The 22,205-nt window shown below is 40.6% G+C and overlaps 1 protein-coding gene across 1 annotated transcript in view; it reads right to left on the bottom strand.

The window, feature by feature from the left end:
- PON1 (paraoxonase 1) overlaps positions 1–10,602 on the bottom strand; it is a 35,470-nt gene extending 24,868 nt beyond the window's left edge. Inside the window, exons 1-3 of the mRNA XM_039236227.1 lie at positions 10,502–10,602; positions 2,667–2,737; positions 501–556 (exon numbers count right to left, since the gene is read on the bottom strand). Of these exons, the coding sequence (XP_039092158.1) occupies positions 501–556; positions 2,667–2,737; positions 10,502–10,575 (201 nt within the window). The 5' untranslated portion in view covers positions 10,576–10,602. The remainder of the gene's footprint in view (positions 1–500; positions 557–2,666; positions 2,738–10,501) is intronic.
- Positions 10,603–22,205: the final 11,603 nt, after the last annotated feature.

Genomic DNA, 22,205 nt, shown 5'->3' with positions numbered 1-22,205 from the left:
TGCATGCAAAAGAGGTTCAACAACATGATGGCTTCACTATTCAAAGTGTGGGAATTGTGGGATGACATATCAACAATTTTATATTAAAGGGCTTAATTTGGAAAGTGTAAAAAGATAAAATCTAACCGACATGTTTATATATATATATATATATAAACCTCAATTCAATAAATATTTGAGTATACCACTTAAGGGCTTCAAGGAATAGGCCACTGATGGAAAGCCATTCTTAAACTCATCAGACTCACAAATCTTTACTAAATGGAAGATTAAGGTAATATTAGAGTTCAGCGTATACGCAGGAATACAAATAGGCATAGAAAGCATACAGTCATAATTTTAACACCAGTGTAAATGCATATGCTGTTTGTTTTTTAAACCATATGATCGTCTATTTTGTTTGAAGGTGGGCATTGGTGTATAACAGGCTTATATGAAAGACTTCAGCTGCTGGTTCTAGAAAATGATATAGAGCACTGTAAAAGAAAGAAAATACTTACGGAGGTAATGAAAGCTAGTCCACTAGGAAGTATCTCCAAGTCTTCAGAGCCAGATTCTGCCAGAAAACAGACTAGTCAGGACAGGTCATTGCAGACTATTGCAGGGAGCTACTGATCCATTTCTTTATCACTCCCAACTGTAAAAGGAGGCTATATATTTAGCTCTTACTTGATAGATTCAGAATAATTAACTCTTTCATTTATTCAAATTGACGAATATGATTATATAAACATTAGAAGACATTAACATAACAAAGTGTAACTAAAATGTATACTTAATATATTTATTTATTTATTTACTTTATTTATTTATTTATTTTGAGAGAGAGGGCATGTGAGCAGGGGAGGGGCAGAAAGAGAAGGAGAGAGAGAGAATGCATGCTGCCAGCACAGAGCCTGACGTGGGGTTTGAGCTCACTAACCGTGAGATCATAACTTGAGCCAAAATTCAGAGTCAGACATTTAACTGACTGAGCCACCCAGGCTCCCTGTATGCATATTTTTAAAATTGATGGACCTGAACTTTTTCCTCCAAGTCTGAAATCTCTTACATAAAGTTCATGGAAATTCACAAAGTTCATAAAAGTTACAATAATTTGAAAATACCTTGCTGTTTTGTTAAAGACACAGAGGAACCTATGAATATATACTAATACTTAACTCCAAATCCAGTAAACTCTTTGAAAACCATATCAGAAATATAAGCAAAGTCCAAGCGCTCAGTTAAAATGGGGGTACATTTCACATACAAAATATGCATTTACTATTAATTATAAACATCAGTAAAATATCATCAAGTTAATTATACTTTTTATAAATGTTTATTCATTTTTGAGAGAGAGAGATTGTGAGCAGGAGAGGGGCAGAAAAAGAGGGAGACAGAGAATCCAAAGTAGGTGCCACGCTGTCAGTGCAAAGCCTGAGGAGGGGCTTGAACCCACAAACCATGAAATAAGAACCTGAGCCAAAGTCTACACTCAATCGCCTGAACTACCCAGGTGCCCCAATTATACTTTAAGTACACATAAATTTTAAAAATTTCAATCAATCTAGAGACAAATGAGATTTTTAATTTTGTATTGACACTGGTTTTTTTTTTAATTTTTAAATGTTTATTTATTTTTTAGAGAGAGAGAGAAACAGAGAGATAGAACATGAGCAGAGGGGGAGCCGAGAGAGGGAGACAGAGAATCCAAAGCAGGCCCCAGGCCCCAAGCTGTCAGCAAAAAGCCAGCTGCAGGGCTCGAACCCACGAATTATGAGATCATGACCTGCGCCGAAGTCAGATGCTTAACTGACTGAGCCACCTGGATGCCCCTGTATTGATACTTTCAGTGGACATATTTGTTTTTCAAATATCCAATGATATCCAATATCAATATCACATTTATTTTCTAGAAAAAATTGCACTGAAAGATACCTGGCCAACCTTATTGATGCTGACTGCCTAGCCTGTGCAACTAGTCAACTGAGATAAATAACTCTAAACAAAACAAAACGTAACAAAAGCATGGATCTCAAACAAGTTGTCCTCAAATAACAAAGGTGGTTGGCTGAAACCAGATGGGGAATTGAGTCCTGTGACACTCTCTGTTGGTTGCCTACCCGGTGCTATTCCCCTGTCCTTTTATCTTTACTGACAGAGCCTGCTTTTCGCAATGGAAGCCCAGTAATTACTTTCCCAGCTTCCTTTGCAGCTAGAGCAGCAGCCTGTTGTCTACCTCTGACTAATGAGATCTAAGGGGAAATCTGCTGAGAACTTCCGGGAAAAATACTCCTCCCAGATATTAAAAGAGAGATGCATGAGGTGAAGCCTTGTGATAACTGCCAAGGTGTGCAAAGGCTTTTTGAAAATGTGTCCCTTTACTCACTGCTTTTTCTCTTTCCTCTGTCCCTCAGGTTGTATTACCATAAAATTATTGCTCTACTGTTTTTGCTAAACTGACCAAATAAAAACAAACTACCGAAAACTGTCGATACCTTGGCAATGAGTTGGTGAAGTCAAAAGTCAAGTACATTGGTATTTATAATTAACTACTGGCTTAATCATTCTCTTTGGGTTCATAGTTCTGTTTTTAAACAAAATTAAGCAGGTGTATTAATCAAATAAATAGCAAGGTGGTACTGCAAGTTCAAATGAGATACTCCCTCTGCTGGCATACTTACCTATTCCTTTAACTAAGTTACAGTTAGGAAGTTCTACTGGCTTTACTTCTCGGAAAGCATTAAGTCGTGCTCTGGGGGAGAAAAAAAGGAACAAAACACACATGAAACTACTCAGAAATGATAGCTAAGTTGCACAAGTAAGCTGGCAATAAAGTTCTCCTTAACTGGACTTTGTTTGGGTTTCAATTCCAGGGTTAGTGGTCCCTGAAGTCTGAGCAATTCTACCAGACAAGGCCAGAGCAAGGCGTGTGGGGCCTCTGGGTACATTCAGTGTTTACTTAGCAGAGGTGGACAGATCCACACAGGAAATACACAGTGTCCTCTCCACAGCTCTGTGCACCTTGGCAGGAATAGGAACTATTTCATTGGCTGTGTAAGGAGTCCTATGTGGAAATTTGGGTTAAATAGCAACATGGTTCCAATTTATTCCATTGATGTTTTAGGGCTGCTGACAGATGGGCCTCCTACCCATCTGCCCAGTCTGGCTCCCAGGCCTGGACTGGGCATCTGCTCCCGGGTGTGTCACTTGAAAAACACAGGTGTGCTTAAAGGATTTATAACTTTAGAAAATCATACCCAAGGCCAGCATATAAAAAGACATTTCTCACACACACACACACACACACACAAAAGCAACTTATTAAATCTGAGTGCATAAACATCATGGGGAATATTTGAGTGAAGGACATAGGGAAAAAGGACAGATGTGAGACAGAAGTACGAGCAGGCTGCCTAAGCAGAACAAAACTATTGATGAGGCATTTAAAAGAACTGGACCACAACATCAGCGCAGCCAAGAGAGTTAAACAATCAACATTCTTTTTGTTTTTGTTTTTGTTTTTGTTTTTGAGAACTAATGATACAATATAGTCTTAGTGAGGAGCAACAGTTATGGAAGGATTGCCAGAAATCTTAGTTGGCTAGAGATGGGCTGAGAAATTCTCCATAATTTAGTCTTACAGAGGAAGAGGATGGGCTAGGGGACATTCTGGATAAAAATTCTCAGTTTGGTATAAAATGATGGGAATTAGGGGGTGCTTGATCTTTCATCCTTTCATTCAGAAAAAAAAAGTAACATGTTCCTACCACAATGACATTGGCTATCAAGTCCACTTTTGGAAGGGGTCTGATCTAACAGCTTTGTTAAAGCGCCACGGATTATCCCCGAAGCACAATCGGAGTGGGGAGCTACCAGGCGGGGTGTTAGAGCTCCAGAGATGGGTGACAAGATGAGGAAGGCCTGGCCTGCAAGCAAAGGGTGGGTCCCTGAATGATGGGCTTGAACTTACAAAGCAGACTTTCAAAGGAAAGTTGGAATCTGCCCCCATGATTTGAAAAAGTAAAAGCTATCTGACATTTAAAAACGGGAATCTGACATTATAATCATGGAAGTTCACAATAAATAAAAAGGATAAATAAAGACAGTGATGATGCATTAGGAAAAGCATTTTGCACGGTACACATACACACACACATACACACACACACACACACACACGTGTGCATGCACACACCCCCACCTACCTCTAAAACAAACAAACAAAAATACCCTAACATATGTAATACGTTCCTAATTTTTCTATTCAAGTCTATTTCATTCATTTAAAAATGTTGGCCATAATCTACTAAAACTGCTTTTGTGAATCACCATTTTTTTTTTAATATTTTTTTTATTTCTAGGAGAGAGAGCAGCGTGAGCAGGGGAGGGTCAGAGAGAGGGAGATAACAGACTCTGAAGCAGGCTCCAGGCTCTGAGCTGGCAGTCAGCACAGAGCCCGACGCGGGGCTCGAACCCACAAACCGCGAGATCATGACCCAAGCGAAAGCCGGATGCTCAACCGACTAAGCCACCCAGGCGCCCCTGTGAATCACCATTTTGAAAAACAGTAGTCAAGAGACAGCTCAGTGAATATTTGTAAAGTGCCCCAAGGTATTCAAAGACAGACACAAAAAATGTGCGAGGTGCAGGTCTTATACAAAACAACACAGAAAGTGACACAGAAGAAGAGACTCAATGATGTGAAATTACTGAGTAGGTCCAGACTCGTGAAAAATACCAAGGGTGGTCAAATTAGCTTTTCTTAGAATCAAAACCATGCGGAAAGAATAAGTGCACTGCTTGGCTCACCAGGCTCATCAGGCCTGATGGGATCCTAGAAGGCAAAGAAAAGCAGAACAGATCAGCCCCAATCCCAATTCAGCCTTTTGTCTAACAGAAGGCTCTCTAGCCTGCAAAAGGCAGAATAATCAAGGAGGCATGATGACAGCACTCAGTTGCTTTGAGTTCAAATTCATGGCTAAAAAATGAGTCATATCTCAACAGAGTAATCATTGCTACTACAGTTCAGGTACTGTATATATGCCTTCAATTAACCTTCAAACACCACTCTGAGGCATTATTTTCCCAATCTTACAGATGACAAAGATTAAGTGGCTTTCCAAATCTACAAGGTTAGGAAGTGGCTGAATTGGGATTGGAACTCAAGTACAAATGCAAAGCTCACATCCAGTCCTATTCCTCAGGCAAAGTGTACAGGTGACACTACTTATAACCCGGAGGAACCACCAGAAAACCATTCCCCCTGCGTTACTATAATCCAGCTCATATTTTTCTGCCTTAGTCTTAATTATCAGGAAATACCTGGTCAAGGGCTTGATTAGGTCCAAATATTCCAGGTCTAAGGGATAAAATTAGATGTCTGAGGTATGTCCCTGATTCCTAAGGCCTCTGAAGTCTGACCAGAAATCACACAATCCCTGTTATCAATTATTCTTTGCAAATATGTGCTTGCTTCTTACAAAAGAAAGTGAGAGTCTTTCGTTTATGCATTAGGAAGTTCATTCTGGGGGCACCTGGGTGGTTCAGTCAGTTTAGCGGCTGACTTCGCCTCAGGTCATGATCTTTCAGTTCATGGGTTCAAGCCCTGTGTCAGGCTACGTGTGGACAGCTCAAAGCCTTGAGCCTGCTTTGGATTTGGTGTCTCCCTCTCTCTGTCCCTTACCTGACTGTGCTCTCTCTCTCTCTAAAATAAATGAACTTTTAAAAATAAAAATAAAAAAAAAAGAAATCCACTCTGGAATGTTCCTTGGGGCTATATGCAGCCCCATCAGTCTACTTTCTGTCACTGCACAATCCTCACTCATCCAATATTGCTATTGGGACCTACTCTGTGCCAAGCTCTGTGTTAAGGGCTCTTACACACACTTCCTCCTTGTTACCTTTTTAAGAAAAAATGTTTTAAAGTTTATTTATTTTTGAGAGGAAGAGAGAGACAGAGTGCAAGCAGGGGAGGGGCAGAGAGAGAGGGAGACACAGAACCTGAAGCAGATTCCAGGCTCTGAGCTGTCAGCAGAGAGCTGGATGCAGGGCTTGAACCCATGGCCTGTGAGATCATGACCTGAGCAGAAGTTGGATGGTTAACCGACTGAACCGCCCAGGCACCCTCTCCTTGTTACTTTTGAGACAATGATTAATATGTTACCCGACTGATAGGCAAGAAGCCCGAGGCACAGAGAAGCAAAGCTTCTTTAAAGGGATAGAGTTGGGATTTGAAATGAGGTGTCATGATACTAGCAGCTCTTTTCTATATATTGCTCTTACGCTGCTTTTCATTTGTTCAAGCTTCTCCCTCCATCTAGAATGCTCATGCCTCCTAACCCAGGGGGAAGACTCTTACTCATGACTTTCTGTAGCTCCTGCTGATCTACTGCGATAGGAATAATAACTCCTTTATCCTCACGAACCTCCACATATATGTCTATCAAGTCTCTTACCCTAGTGTTTGGCAGTTATCAGTTTTTGATCTTGTGGGTCACAGTAAACTCTGAAATCTGTGAGTGAATACTGCTTGTTGTTCATCCCTGTGACCCAGCAGGAACCCAGCACCGGCAGAGAGAAGGTATTCCATAGATGTCTGCTGAGTTGTTTTGTGGAATTAATAGGCTGGTGCATCAGATGGAGAAAACGGTGTTGGTGGCATTGATAGGGAAGACTGGAGCGTAGGGTCTCATGAAGCATTATTATACCATATGTTCAAACATCACTCATTAGGTGGATCATTGATAGGTGGATTTCTGAGATAGCATATGGCAGTAACAAAACCTACCATTTACAGAATACCTTCCATGTGCCAGATTTTATATTTATCCCACTGTGATATGTATTCTTATCCCATAATTTATCAGGCGGCGAGACAGGCTCAGCATGGTAGAGTGACTTGGAAGTTGCAGAAATGGCATCCAGCCCAGGTCTGCTGGAATCCACCACTGCCCTCTACCCCCTGTAGTATGGAGTGTGGACAGGGAACCAGGTGGCAAAATGCTAACGCCAGCTTTGCAGTCACCTTTTAATGAAGGGAAACAATGGCGTCACATGTTACAATCAACAACCTACAAATGGGGCAGTTGCTGTAGAGATGCAGGCTGTAACATTCCACACCCCCAGGGCGCTGTTTATCTTCTCGTCCAAGGCATCCCCTGGACTTGCACATGCACACCCCACAAGGTCACAACAGCTGACTTCACAGATGGACAGGGGAGACTGCTGATCCCGGGGAGCCCTCTCAGCTCCTTTCTCTGTGCTGTTATCACCTCGAGAGCATCAGAAAACCCCACTAAGATGCTTTTTGTGTCCTTCCCCAAGTTCCATTCAGCTCTAGGCCTATACAATGTCTTGTGTCCCTGCCCCACTCCTGTGGACCCGATCTCTGAAGATAAAATGTTGTATCCACTGTGGGGGTTTGGCTTGCTCCTGATGCAGGCCTCAGGGCATAATCTCTTCCTTGGGCAGACTCATGATCTTCTCTGGGACTCAAGGGCCTTATTTCTACAAGGGTTAACAAAGGTAATTTGCTGAGCCTCCAGAATCTCTTGTTCTGTTCTGGCATGGGTGCTGCAGGAGTTGCAATGTCCTTTAAAGAAGTGTATACAGGGGTGCCTGGGTGGCTCAGTCAGTTAAGTGTCCGACTTCAGGTCAGGTCATGATCTCACCGTTCGTGGGTTGAGCCCCGCGTCGGGCTCTGTGCTGCCAGCTCGGAGCCTGGAGCCTGTCTTCGGATTCTGTGTCTCCCTCTCTCTCTGAACCTCCCCTGCTCTCTCTGCCTCTCAAAAATAAATAAAAAACATTAAAAAAAAAAAAAAGAAGTGTGTACAAATCTCCCTGGGGAACTGGTTAAATAATGCCCACGAGGATTCAATAGTGTGGGGTGAGGCCTGGGAGTCTGTAACTAGAGCCAGCTCGCAGATGATGCTCAGTCATGCATCTGGTCTGCAGTTCCTTTGAGGAATGAGGCTTTAGGGCTTTTGGAATAGTGCCTGCCATTTCCCTTCCTTCTCTGGTCTGGGCTGCCCCCATCCTCCATCTCCATAACCATCATCGTCTTGGTCCTGTATTGCTCCTTTCCCTCAGGTTCTTCCGGATCCCCTTTCCATTCTAAAACCAGAGGCCCAGCTCCTTCCCACTTTCCTTTTCCCTTCTTGGTTGTCTGATTACAGAGAAGTTTAAAAATTAAGGCTCCCTCCCCCTTCCCTGAATCCAGGTACTGAAAATAAAGCAGTAAGTTCCTAATCCAACCCAGACCCACATCTTCCCACTGTGGCAGCCCCACAGCAGAGCATCTCCTGCAGACACATGATCCACAACAGGAAACCACAGGTAAGGCCAACAGAGGGACTTGCAGGGACTGATGTGATGTCGGGTTATCATTATACTTGTCCTTTCGGACAAATCAGAATCAGGCTAGAGGCCCAGAAACTAAGGCCAAGGTCCCCTTGCTGCCCAAGGCCAGGTGTCGACTTTTTCAGGTTGAAATTTGTCTTGGTGCAAGTCACTGCTATAGGAGAGTCCTTTTCACACCGTGTCCCAGGGAGCTCTACGGGATGCTGATAGATGGCACCCAAAAGGGGAATGGACATGTGGGCAAAGAAGTCTGGGGAACGATGACTTAAAGCAAATCATTTTGTTGTTTTGTTGCTTATTTTAACTGAAGAGCTCTCAAAGCTTTCAGCATGCCGGAGTGCAGTGCCAACCTGTAGGAAAGACTGTAATAGACAACACTTCCCAAATGTATGTGTTCAAGGAACGTATTTTTTTGTGAAGCAAGTCTCGTGGTTCATGTTCCTAGGAACAAACTTGGGCAAGTATTAATGGTAAATCACATACACGAAGACCACATGTTGAGAGAGAAATGTTTTAGGATTGGGGTAGGGAAGCTGTGCTGTTACACAAAAACATATACAAAATGCCTACAGTCTCCATTCTCAGAGTACTTTAAGGAAGGCAAGCCAGATAGACCCTTACTCCTTCCTGGTAGATCTGTAATCCCTTGTAAGGCATCTTGGTGGGGGCTTCTGGAAGGGTGGAGGCAGAAGAAACCCAAGTATAGATTCAGAATGGAAAGGACAAAGCCTAGAAGGGGTCTTAGGTCTTTATATCCCATTTATTTTCATCCCAGGATAATACCATGATGCACACATACACTGGGAAGAGGGGAATATTCATACATATGTGTGTGTGTGGATAGATAGATAGATAGATAGATAGATAGATAGATATGTGTGTATATATAGATAAATAGATGTGTGTGTGTATAGATAGACAGATAGATAGATATGTGTGTATATGTATGTATATATATATATATGTGTATATATATATATATAGAGAGAGAGAGAGAGAGAGAGATTTTCTTTTAGCATCAAATACTACTGTGATTAATGAAAATCCAAAAACTGCAATTTTTACATGATTTTAAAGCCCAAATCACCAATTCTCCATAACTTTTCTCTAAAAGTTTGTGATTACAAAAATAATCAACAATTGGAAGAAAAAAACCCAACAGTTTACAAAAAGTTATTCTGAATGAAAGCTTAGGTTAGGGTCATATAATTTTTTTAAAGATCCAAAATGTTCAATTTGATTTTTAGTAATGTTTTACTTCAAAGTAAATAACAAGATGTTGACTAAACCTTAGGAACCAGGACAATCTCTAGACTTTGAACCCCTGTAAAGTTACCATCAAACTACCAAAACAGAATTCTTTCAAACTTTCTTCCCTTTTTACAGTACCTTAGAGTTTATAAGTAGTTTAAGAAATAGAGCACTAACTTTTATTGAACAGTTACTGTATCTGAGGCACCGTGTTAGCTGCTTCGTATATGAGTGTGGATTATTGGCTCAGGCTTATTCAAGCAGACAATGTTAAAGATTGAAGTGATTTGCCAGAGATCCCATAACGGAAGGGACAGAGCAAGGACCCAGGACATCAAATATGGGCTGTGCCAGGGTTCTCTCCTACCCGCACCCCCCACCCATGCCCCACTGGAGAGGATGGTAGGTGGGGAGCAGACCCTCATAGAGTGCGTTTGCTCACACCTGCTCTACTCCACATGCGTCCTGTGTCTCCATGTGGCCTCAGAGTGAGAATCTCCAAGCTGAGAAGATTTACACCAAGGCCCAGCAGCTACTTCCCTGACCAACACAGTATGGGGGGCGGGGGGGCATCCCTAGTCTGGTTATCTATCCTGAAGAGAGACTGAGAAGTGAATCTGTTGCCCAGGCTCACGGATCTTCATGAAAAATCAATTACCTATGCCAACTACTTGACCATCACACCAGTGACAACTGTCTCCTTACCCCATGCCTCAGGCCGCGAACAAGGACATGTTTTCAAGTGGTGCGTGAAAGCTGGACAACCATTTTTGCAAACGCTGCATGATGTGCATCTAAAACTTGCCTCGGACTTTTGGTTAAGACTACACCCCACTTTCAGCGGCGCTCCTGGGGTTGCTGAGATGGGGTGGACCTGGGCTGCAGCCCTCACCACAACCCAACTTACTGATAAGAAGCCCGGTGATCCCTGAAGAGTGCCAGTCCCAGCCCCAAGAGCGTGAGTATCACCAGCTTCGCCATGGCTTGGGTAAGAACAGATGGCTGGGCTCATAAACCTGATGGCCAGGAGACTGGCTTGCCTGCAGCCTGAACTTCGCAGGGGCAGTCCCTGGATCCGGCCTTCCTGCCCTGCCCCGCCCCTTCCCTACCCTCCCCTTGGCACTGCGGAGGCCAGGAGCTGCTTGCTCCCTGAGACTTGAGAGGGGAGAGAGAGAACTGCCTACACCGTGCAAGAGGGGCAGAGCATGTCGATTGGTGGAAATGGAGAGCTGTGGGAAAAGGGAGCCAGGCTTTGATGAGCACTCATTTTGTGCCAACAAGTCCCTAATCCCTGTGGTTCCAAGGGGTTCAGTAATGTGATCACAGTGACTCAGCCAGAAGCAGTGCGGAAGGAAGAAAGGGCCGTGGATAGAAGCCCTACAATCTAAGTTCATTCTCACCAGGCTACCACTGTGTGTCACCTTCAAACATCTGGATTTCCAGCATCTCAATCTCCGAGCACCACTCCCGACCTTACAGCTCAGCAAGAACATCACTGCAGTGTTCATTCATTCCGGGCACTCGATGACACTGGTGGAGTACCTGCTATGTGCCAGAAATCAGTAAAATATAGCATTACTGCCTATATAGTGCTGTGGGTAATGCATGCATGCATTAAGGACATGCACGTAGTCTATGGAAAAGAATCAAGCAGGGAAGAAAGATACGGAGTACTGAGGTGCCATTTAAAGAATGGAAGTCAGAGAAAACCTCCCTGTTAAGGGGACTTCTGAACAAAGCTGGAAAGGAGGTGCCTCTTTATACTCATGTCTCCTTTCTCTCCTGTTACCATGAATGAAGTGTTTCCTCCTTCACTAAAGGCCAGCCCCTCCCTTTCTTTTCTTCTCAAAGATTTTGGTCCCAGTTACACCTCTCTCTACGGCAACATCCATCATTTCCTCTTTTCTGGAATAATGCTATCGGGTACCAACGTGCTTTAGTGTCACTCATAGTATTCTGGGGAAAGTGCTCTTTCACTCCTCTTTCTAATGAGAGAGAGAGAGAGAGAGAGAGAGAGAGATTTAAAGCTCTGAAAGATTTGCCAACAGTTGATGCTTCCATTTTATCATCTCTTGTAACAGCTTAATGATGGCCACAAATTCTTTAATATTTCTCCTATTAAAAAGCGAGGCACAAGACATTTCCCCTCAAGTGGGTACTGACTCTGTGAATGCCTTAATTCCTAAAACACAGTGGTGTTAATTTAAGTGGTTTTAAACCACAGTGGTTTTATTTTAAACTTCATGTTAAGTTTGCCGGAACAGCCTTAGAGACGAGCTGTTTCCACCTCCTGTCACTTGGAATACTTGCTCTTGAACCTTGAGCTTCAGCATAATAAATCTGATCACTCCACTGGATTGTCCACATGCAAGGTTCTGAACACATGGAGAGGGAAAATGGCTGGCCTTCCAGCCGTCTACTCCAACGCGCCAGATGTATACATGAAGCCTTCTTGGACACTCCAGAGCAGTCCAACCACCAGCTGAATACCACTGTGAATTGGCATCACTCCAGTTGATGCCAGGTGGAGCAGAAGAATCTACCTGCTGAACCCTACCCAAATTCCTTACTCATTGTTTATAAGCTTAAGAAAATGATTGGTTCAGCAACTAACTTTAGGGAATATCTCCTATCTCCCATTCTCTATTTAACCCATTATAATATACCTTGTGTTCCTTTAACTCGACTACAGAATTTGCTCTTATTAAACCACCCATAATATTCATGTTATCAAATCTAGTGGTTACTTCTCTGCTATAATCATACTCAGTCATGTTGGGCAAAGATCACCACTCCTTTCTTTTCAAATATTTACCTCTCTTGCATTCTGTGATTCCATCCTCTTGCATTTTTTCCCCCTAATTTCCTCATCTTCTTTGCAGGTCCTCCTGTCTCCGACCTTTAAATGATGAAGCCCTAAGACTTATTCTAAAACATCTTCTCTTTCTACAGTCTCTCTTGAGGTGATCCCATCAATTCCAGTGGATTTAAATACCATTAGTATGCTAGTGCTTCCAAAATATACACACCAAGCTCAAGTCTATTACTGTGGCTCTAATAAATCATCCTTGATCTTTCTAGCTAAAGTAGCACACCCTACCTCCAGCAACTTTTTGACATTATCCTATATTTTTCATTACTCATTTTTAAAAATAATCTTGTTAATCTACTTATATGTTTGTGGTCTGTTGTCCTTTGAGGTTGGGGGTTTTGTCTTGTTTCCCATAATGACCTCAAAGCATGGGAAAGAGCCTGGCAAAGAGTAGTCCTTTATGAAACATTTAATGACTGGTAGACTGGTGAGCACTCATTTTGGGCTCACTGACTAGCTGCCTGGTTTATATTCCCACCGGAATGTCTAATAGTCTCCTAAAAATGTGTCCATAGCAGAATTCTTGATTCCCTACCCCAATACGTCATGTCCTCCAATCTTTCCATGCTTCAGTACATGGCACCACTAACATCCAATTGCTCAAATCCAAAACCTAGCCAATCGTCATGCACCCACCCCTTTCCCTAATACCTCCTTGCACCAAACATATCAGTCAGTCCCATAAGCCTTCCTTTTGTAGTAAAAGAAGGAAAATTTGTTGCTGCACAACAAATTACGTAAAAATCTAGCAGTTAAAAAACAACAATCATTTATTATCTCATACTTTCTGTGGATCAGTGTCCTAGGTGTGGCATAACTGGGTATCTCTGGCTCAACGTCATTCATGAATTGGTAGCTGAGCTGTCAGCCAGAGTTGTTTGGATGGCTAATTTTATTTGTGAGCCTGACTGGAGTAAGGGATGCCTGGATAGCAGGTAAATTATTTCTGGGTGTGTCTGTGAGAAGAGATGGGCATTTGAATCAATAAACTGAGTAAGTAGATTAGCCTTCGTTAATGTGTGTGGGGATCATCCAGTCTTTGAGGGTCTAAATAGGGCAAAAAGTTAGAGGAAGGACAAATGTTCTCTCTCTCTCTCTTTTCTTGAGCTGAGACATTCATATTCTTCTGCCCATAGACATCAAAGCTTCTGGTTCTTGGGCTTTCAGACTCCGGAATTTGTACCAGTGTCCCCCTCATTCTTAGGCCTTTAGACTCTACTGAATTAAACCACTGGCCTTCCTGGCTTTCAAGCTTACAGCTAGCATATCGTGGCATATCTCAGCCTTCATAATCATGTAAGCCAATTCCCATGGTTAACTATCTATCTATCTATCTATCTATCTATCTATCTATCTATCATCTATCTATACTATTGGTTCTGTTTTTCTGGAGAACCCAGACCAATGTAGCTGTACTCTCATCTGAAGACTCATCTGGGGTGGGGTGGAAGAGGTAAGATCAGGTTCCAAGATCACTCACATAGCTCTTGGTCTTTTGCCTCCGGAAACTTGCCACAGAGCTGTAGCATATAAGGTGCTGGCTTCCTCCAGGGTGAGAAAACAGAACAAAAGAGCATGCCCCCGAAATGGGAGCCACAATCTTACTACAGAAATGACACCTCTTCACTTTCACCATATTCTCTTTGCTAGAAGCAAACAACTCCAGTCCACTTTTAAGGGGAGAGGAATTAAGCTCCACCTCTCAACTGGAGGCATATCAAAGAATGTGTGCACATATCTTTAAAACCACCACAACTTGCAAATAAATCTTAAATCAGCTCACTTTTTTCTACTTTCGCTGCCATCACTCTGTCCCAGGCTACCATTGTCTCTCGGCTCAGAAAAACTCCTCTTTACTCTTCTCTCCCTCATCCCCAATCCATTCTCATTGCAGCTAGAGTTAAGCTCTTAAAAATGTAAGTCAGATCATATCATTTCCCCACTTCTCATTTTACTTTCTTATCATGGCCTGAAAGGCCATACAAGAGCTGGCCTGTGCCTCTCACCTGACCTAATTTCTTATCATTCACTCAGCATAATGTTTCAGCAACATTAGCCTTCCTATCACTCTGTAAACATGTCAGTCTTATTATACCTCATCATTTTTGCCTTTGCTATCCTTTGACTAGAATGCTCTCCCCATTCCTTATGTTCACCTGCTCCTGACTGCTCTTTGAATTTCTCTTTCTTTCCATTCAGGTCTTAGCTGAAATGTCATTTCTCCTATGAGGCCTTTTTCAACGTTACTATTTACAGTAGTCTCCCATTGCACACTCTGCCCACCACCAGTCACTAAGACCCCACAGCTGATGTGAAATAGTTAGCACCAGTATAGAGCAACAGGTTGTTAGAATAGTGACATATCTCTGTTCTGTCAGTAAATACTTCCTCTGACCCCCCAAGAGGTCTTCCACAATGCTGACCATTCCCCGTCCTCTGGAACTCTGCCCCCGCCCCACATACTTTGTCATGATCCAGCAACTAAGAAGTTATTTCCTGACATGACAGAATTTCTAAGACTCTTCACCTACATAGGGCTCCATTCAGCTGTGACTGACTGGGGGTGTGCTATACAGGTTGCGAATGACTCCAACATCCCTGCTCCACACACTCTTCACTATACGGAGCCATCTTGTTTATCTATTTGTTTACTTGTAGGCAGCCTGCCCTCCATCACTAGTAAACTTGAGAAGGGCACAGACCTTGACTAATTTGTCATCTGCCCCCTCTTTAACTCCTAGAACAGTTTCTGGCACAGTAGGTGCTCAAAATTTGGAGAAGGAATGAAAGAATGAACAAATGGCAGCAAACGGGGCATAAAGGACACGGGAGAAGAAGGGACTGGGGGGTGAGCTGGGGACAGACAAGGAGATGCCGTGCCCTCATCCTCTGATCCAGCTAATTTATTAACTTACTAATCCATTTTTTTAATAAATTAGGCACTATCTGAATATCCTTTCCAGGTACTTGTTTTACTCTGTGAGACCGTAGAGCAGTCATTCTTAGCTTTTTTTGAAGGGACTCACGTAACTTTGTGACCCTGATGGATGCAGTAAATCCTTCCCTTGGATTCATAAATACACAAAACACTTGTGCCGGATTTTGGTATTTCACTGAAGCCCTAGGTGCCGGGGCCAGATACTAAGAATCCTTGTCTAAAAGAAAAGTGAAAATACTTGAGTAATTAATGATCTCCACCACCAATCACTTTTAAAGGTCTACCGTCTGTGGGAATGTTGCTCTGGGCTTTTGCAACTACTCTTTCATTTGAAACACTTTTTTTCCCCAAACCTCTCTGTTCCTCATTTGTGATATAACCAAATACTACTTGCTCCTTCAGGCATACATTCAGAATTTACTTCGGCTAAGTGTTTCTTGATCCCTAATTCTTAAATATCCTTTTCATATGTCCTTTGCACCATACTTCTTTATTATTCTTACCACTCTGTATTTTTAATATCTTATTCCTTTTCTGATTTTCTCCTTATGTTATAAACCCATACAATACTGCTTTGTTTATTGTTATAGCCCTGATAGCTGGTTTAGCATCAAATAGAGGCTAGGTACCCAATATATATTGATTAAAGAAATGAATGAATGTTTGAAAAGCATTACAGGAGCCTCTGGAATACTTTATTTTATTTTTTAAATTTTTGTAATGTTTTATTTATTTCTGAGAGAAAGAGAGAGAGAGAGAGAGAGACAGCGTGAGCAGGGGAGGGTCAGAGAGAGAGGGAGATACAGAATCTGAAACAGGCTCCAGGCCCTGAGCTGGCAGTCAGCACCGAGACCGACGTAGGGCTCAAATCCACGAACCATGAGATCATGACCTGAGCTGAAGTCAGATGCTTAACCGACTGAGCCACCCAGGAGCCCCTGGGATACTTTAATATACCATATTTTATTGACTTTAAAATATCATCAGTGTTAAATATATAATTATTTTATTGTCTGTTTTATTACTTTATTTTATTACTATACTAGGAGAGAAAAAAAATATCAATCTACAACACAATGCTAAGAAACTATTGATTATATACTAATTTCCCATCTCAAAGTTGTTAAAATGGATAAAAATGACTGTATTCAAATCCATGAAATATTAAAAATTTAAGTTTATGGAAAGTTATGGGCTTTTTAAGTTAGAATTTCTTTTTATCACCGGCAGTTTACAACCAAACATTAGAAAAAGAAAAATCCTATAAAAAACTCAAAACTTAGTAAACAATTTACACTGACTTTCATAATTCCTTTTCTTTCTTACCTTGTTTTCATGTGCTAAATATTCATTCACACACATTAAAGCATTACTTCCTAAATATCTTTGGTACAAAGCACATGTACTGATTCTTTTATTTTTCCACAAAACCCCAAATTCACGGAGTATTCGGGGAAAACATGTCAATGCATTGGCAGAGAACCAGAGCCAGGTTTGTCAAGTTTAATTTGGGACAAGCACAAAAGGGTTAATTTGGTCGTCTTCCTCTAGAGGATGCTGAACCCTGTTGGCAGTAATTGCAATGTAGTAGAGAGTTTGAAAGTGTGAAATTCTAGTGTCCTTAGAACTCCAGTAACACTACTCTGCCTGAAGCAGTGGTAGCAACCCTAGATGAAAAATTCGAAAATAAAAACACTGGACTTTGAATACTAGATTCATGGTCACTTTCTGAAATTCTGTACTTGCAGAAAAATCTGTGAAATGAAGATAATTCCTGTGGTCTTGTTGTATGAAATAAATGAGAAAATAACTGCAAATGTAGACACACAGCAACTGCAGTGCAAACAGTAAAATTCCAGTCAAGTGGAGAAATGAGCACTTTAAACAAGTGCTCCACCTACATAATCTCAAAACATCCTGGTAAATGGGATATGACCAGTATGATTACCCCCATTTTATGCAAAGTCATCTAATTAGAAAGTGTAAGAGCCTCCTGGGGCGCCTGGGTGGCTTAGTCGGTTAAGCTTAGGTCATGATCTCCCGGTTCATGGGTTCGAGCCCTGCGTCGGCTCTGTGCTGACTGCCAGCTCAGAGCCTGGAGCCTGTTTCAGTCTGTGACTCCCTCTCTCTCTGACCCTCCCCTGCTCATGCTGTCTCTCTCTCTCTCTCTCTTAGAAATAAATAAAACATTAAAAAAAAAAAAAAAAAAAAGGAAGTGTAAGAGCCCCAAATGTGTATGTCTAGCTTTGGGGATCCTAAATTATGTGCACCTAAAAACAGCACTTCAAGGTATATAAGGCAAAACTGACAGAAATATACCCCATTATCTAAGCGTGCATCTCAAAAACTGAAAAACCTAAAGAAAGTAGATAGATGGAAATAATAAAGATGAGACCAGCAATCAGTGAAATAAAAAACAGACTTAAAGAAAGAATGTCCATTGTATAGAATGTTATTCAGTCATAAAAAATAATGAAGTCTTGGTCCATCCTACGCTATGGATGCACCTTGAAAATGCTATGCTAAGTGAAAGAAATCTGACACAAAAGGCCACATATTATGATTCCATTTATACAAAACAGCCAGAATGGGAAAGGCACAGACAAAGCAGGTTAGTACTAACCGGGGACTGGGGGTAACGAAAGAGTAACAGCTTAATGGGCATAACCTCCTTTTGAGGTTATGAAAATATTCTAGCATTTGATAGTGCTGATGCTTGCACAACACTGGGAACATATTAAATGCCTCTGAACTGCATACTTTAAAATGGTTAAAATGGTGAATTTTATGTTATGTGAATTTTACAATAAAAAATTAAATAAAGGGATGGCTGGTTGGCTCAGTGTGTTAAGTGTAGGACTTCAGCTCAGGCCATGATCTTGTGGTTCGTGGACTGGAGCCCTGCGTCGGCTCTGTGCTGACAGCTCAGAGCCTGGAGCCTGCTTCAGATTCTGTGTCTCCCTCTCTCTCTGCCCCTTCCCCACTCATGCTCTGTCTCTCAAAAACAAATAAATATTAAAAAAATGTTGTTTTTCAAACAAATCTTTAAGAAAATTAAATAAAGAAGACAAAATATTCAAAAGTTGATTATTGAAAGTACTAATAAAATTTATAAATGCCTAATAAGACCCACAAAGAGACAGGGATTAAAAATTCTAAATATGAGGAATGAAGACCAGAATATTACCACAAGTCTTAAAGATATTTTTAAAAATCGAAGCATATTATGAACTACTTTATTCCACTATATTTACAAATTTAGATGAAAAGAGTGAATTCTTAAAATTGCAAAAGACACACAAGAAAAGACAGAAAATCTCAACATTTTTGTATTTATTTAAGAAATTGAATCTATAATTTAGTCTTCAGTCCTAAATAGCTTCATGAATAAATCTTCCAAACACTTAAGGAAGAAAAAATACTAATTTTTATACAAACTCTTCCACAGAATAGAAAAACTCTTTCTTAACTGTTTTACCAAGCCAACATAATTTTGATACTAAAACCTGACAATTTATTACAAGAAATGGAAATTAAAATTACAGTCAGCATTTATCATGAATATGGACATTAATATCTTTTTTTTTTTTTACAAATAGTTTATTGTCAAATTAGTTTCCACATAACACTCAGTGCTCATCCCCAAAGTGCCCTCCTCCATGCTCTCCCCCCCCCCCCCACATCCATCAGTCCTCAGTTTTTGGACATTAATATCTTAAAGAATTACCCAATTGAATCCACCATATATAAACAGATAATATATTACGACAAAGTGAAGTTTACACCTAGTATACAAGTTTGGCTTAGAGCTTTAAATCAATTATAAAATTGATGGAATAAAAAAGAAAATAAATAATAATCCCAATAAAAGCAGAAAAAATATTTTTAAAAATTCAATATTCTTTTGTAATTAAAAAAGATTCCTAATAAGTTAAAAATGAAATCGGGGCGCCTGGGTGGCTTAGTCGGTTGAGCGTCCGACTTTCGCTTAGGTCATGATCTCGCGGTTCGTGGGTTCGTGCCCCGCGTCGGGCTCTGTGCTGACTGCCAGCTCAGAGCCTGGAGCCTGTTTCAGTCTGTGACTCCCTCTCTCTCTGACCCTCCCCTGCTCACGCTGTCTCTCTCTCTCTCCTAGAAAAAAAAAAAAAAAAAAAAAAATGAAATGAAAATGTTTTAACTAGGTTGAGAGCAGTAATTAAAAGGGAATTATGGCAAACATCGTATTTGATGAGAAATTGAAAGCTTTCCCTGGTGATTGACAGAGAGGCAAGAATACTCACTATTATCACCTGTATGCAATATTAAACTAGAGCAAGGGGTGCCTGGGTGGCTCAGTTCCACTCGTGGTTTCCACTCAGGTCATGATCTCACTATTTGTGAGATGGAGCCCCATGTGGGGCTTTGCACTAATAGCACGGAACCTGCTTGGGATTTTTTCTCTCCCTCTCTCCTGCCCCTCCCCCATTCTCTCTCTCTCTCTCTCTCTCTCTCTCTCTCTCTCTCAAAAATAAACAAATAAACTTAACAAAATATTAAACTAGAGCAAATAAATAAATAAATCCAGTTTAAAAAAGAAAATCTGGAACATGCATTATTATTAGAAGACTCAAATTTTAATGGTGTTCATGATCCCCATTGAATGTATACATTCACTGCAATCCCAATCAAAATCCTAGCAAAATTTTGTGGTAATTGACAAGCAGATTCTAAATTTAAATGGAAGTGTAAAGAGAGATGAGTAGCCATAAAAATTTTGAGGAGGAACAAATATGAAGGTTTTACTACTGAAAATCAAGACTTAGTATAAATCTATCATAATTAAAACCATCTGATATTGGTACAGTGATTGACAAATCACTCAGTGGAGTAAAATAAAGAGCCCAGCTGTAAACCTACACACGGATGGCCCGTTATTTATGACAAAGTGCTCCTGCAATCCTGCGGGGAAAGGATTTTCTTTTCAATAAATAATTTTATATCAATTGGATATAGGTGTGACTACAAATGAATCTTTATTTCTACTCAAAAAAACATTCTAAAATATACGCCAGATAGGTAAGAAATTTGAATGTGGAAAATTAAACAATAAATCGTGTATAAGATAACAAAGAAGCATAGTTCATAACCTACTAAAACAGTATACTTCTTAAATGATTAACCCAAAGCAACATTCATAAAAGGATATATTGATACATGGATTTCATTAAAATTGCAAATTTTCTGTCTATCAAAGACATGATTGAGAAAATGAAAAGATCACCAAAATGTGGGAGAATACGAAAATCAAAAAAAAAAAAGAAAAAATGAAATCCTGCCATTTGCAACAACGTGCATGGAACTAGAACGTATTATGCTAGGGGAAATTAGTCTGTCAGAGAAAGACAAATATCATATGATTTCACTCATATGTGGAGTTTAAGATACAATACAGGTGAACATAAGGGGATGGAAGCAAAAAAATAAAAATAAAAACAGAGAGGGACAAAACATAAAAGACTCTTAAATATAGAGAACAGACTGAGGATTGCTGGAGGGGTTGTGGGTGGCTGGGGGGGTGCACTAAATGGGCAAGGGGCATTAAGGAGGGCATTTGATGGGCACTGGGTATTATATATAAGTGATGAATTACTGAATTATATACCTGAAATCATTATTCCACTTAATGCTAACTGACTTGGAAGTAAATTTAAAAATAAATAAGTAAATGAAATTTTTTAAAGTGGAAGAATACATTTTTAATACAGGTATTCACAAAGAACTCATACCTACAAATTAATAAGAAAAATAATGTCAACCAAATTTTTAAATGACCAAACAGTTGAACATTCTCTGTACCAAAGAAGCCTCCAAGAAGCCAGGAAAAGGTGTTTAATTCCATTATTCATCTGAGGATCGCACATAAAAATCATGATGAGATATGACAACACACCCATTGGAATAGTTAATTTATTTTTTGTAAAATGGAAAACTGACACTATTAAGTGTTGGCAAGGAAGAGGAGCAACCAGAACTTTAACATCATTAGTGGGAGAGTATATCGATATAGCTACTTTGGACAACTGCTTTTCAGGATCTACTGAAGCTACGCATTTTGTGTACTCCATTACCCAGTGATTTTAATTCTGCATATACACCTAACAGAAATATTTCTATATGTGTATTAAAGTACATTGAAAAAAGAAAGTTCATGGCAGCTTTGTGCATCTATTTTAAACACTTGTATACAACATAAATGTCTATCAATAATGGAATGGATAAATAAATTATGGTCTCTTTATACAATGAAATACTATACACAACAAATGAGAAAGAATGAACTACTGCAGCATCCTGTAATAGAGGCTTACAATGATAGTTTATCTCTCATGCTACATGTCTATTGCAGGGTGGCTGAAGCTTTGCTTCCTGGCATCACCAATCAGAGTCCAGTTTGGCAGAACAGACTGTATCTAGAATACTACCAGTTTGGGGACAAAGAGAAAAGAGATACAGGGAAACACATGCCAGCTCTTAAATTTCTACCTGAAAGTGACATCTATTACTTCTACCAATATTTCATTGGCCAAACTAAGACATATGGCCACTCTTGAGTTCAACAGCTGAATCAGCCTGCTGAGGATAGCGTACCAAGAAGATAACCAGAGTAGTTGGACCACCATTATCCAAGCTACCATGGGGGTTGAGAAGGTGAGTATGTGGCTTCTCTCTTGGGCAAATGTGAATGATGTTCAGTGTCTATGTCTGGTTCCTTAAAAGTAGAGATTGAGAGAGATATAGTGACAGAGACTTCATTAGGAAAAA

Source organism: Hyaena hyaena, unplaced genomic scaffold (genome assembly GCF_003009895.1).
Source record: "Hyaena hyaena isolate Hyena2069 unplaced genomic scaffold, ASM300989v1 scaffold_109, whole genome shotgun sequence".
NCBI classification, from domain to species: domain Eukaryota; kingdom Metazoa; phylum Chordata; class Mammalia; order Carnivora; family Hyaenidae; genus Hyaena; species Hyaena hyaena.
The sequence above is the reverse complement of the archived record's forward strand: the minus strand, read 5'-3'. Positions and strand labels throughout refer to the sequence as shown.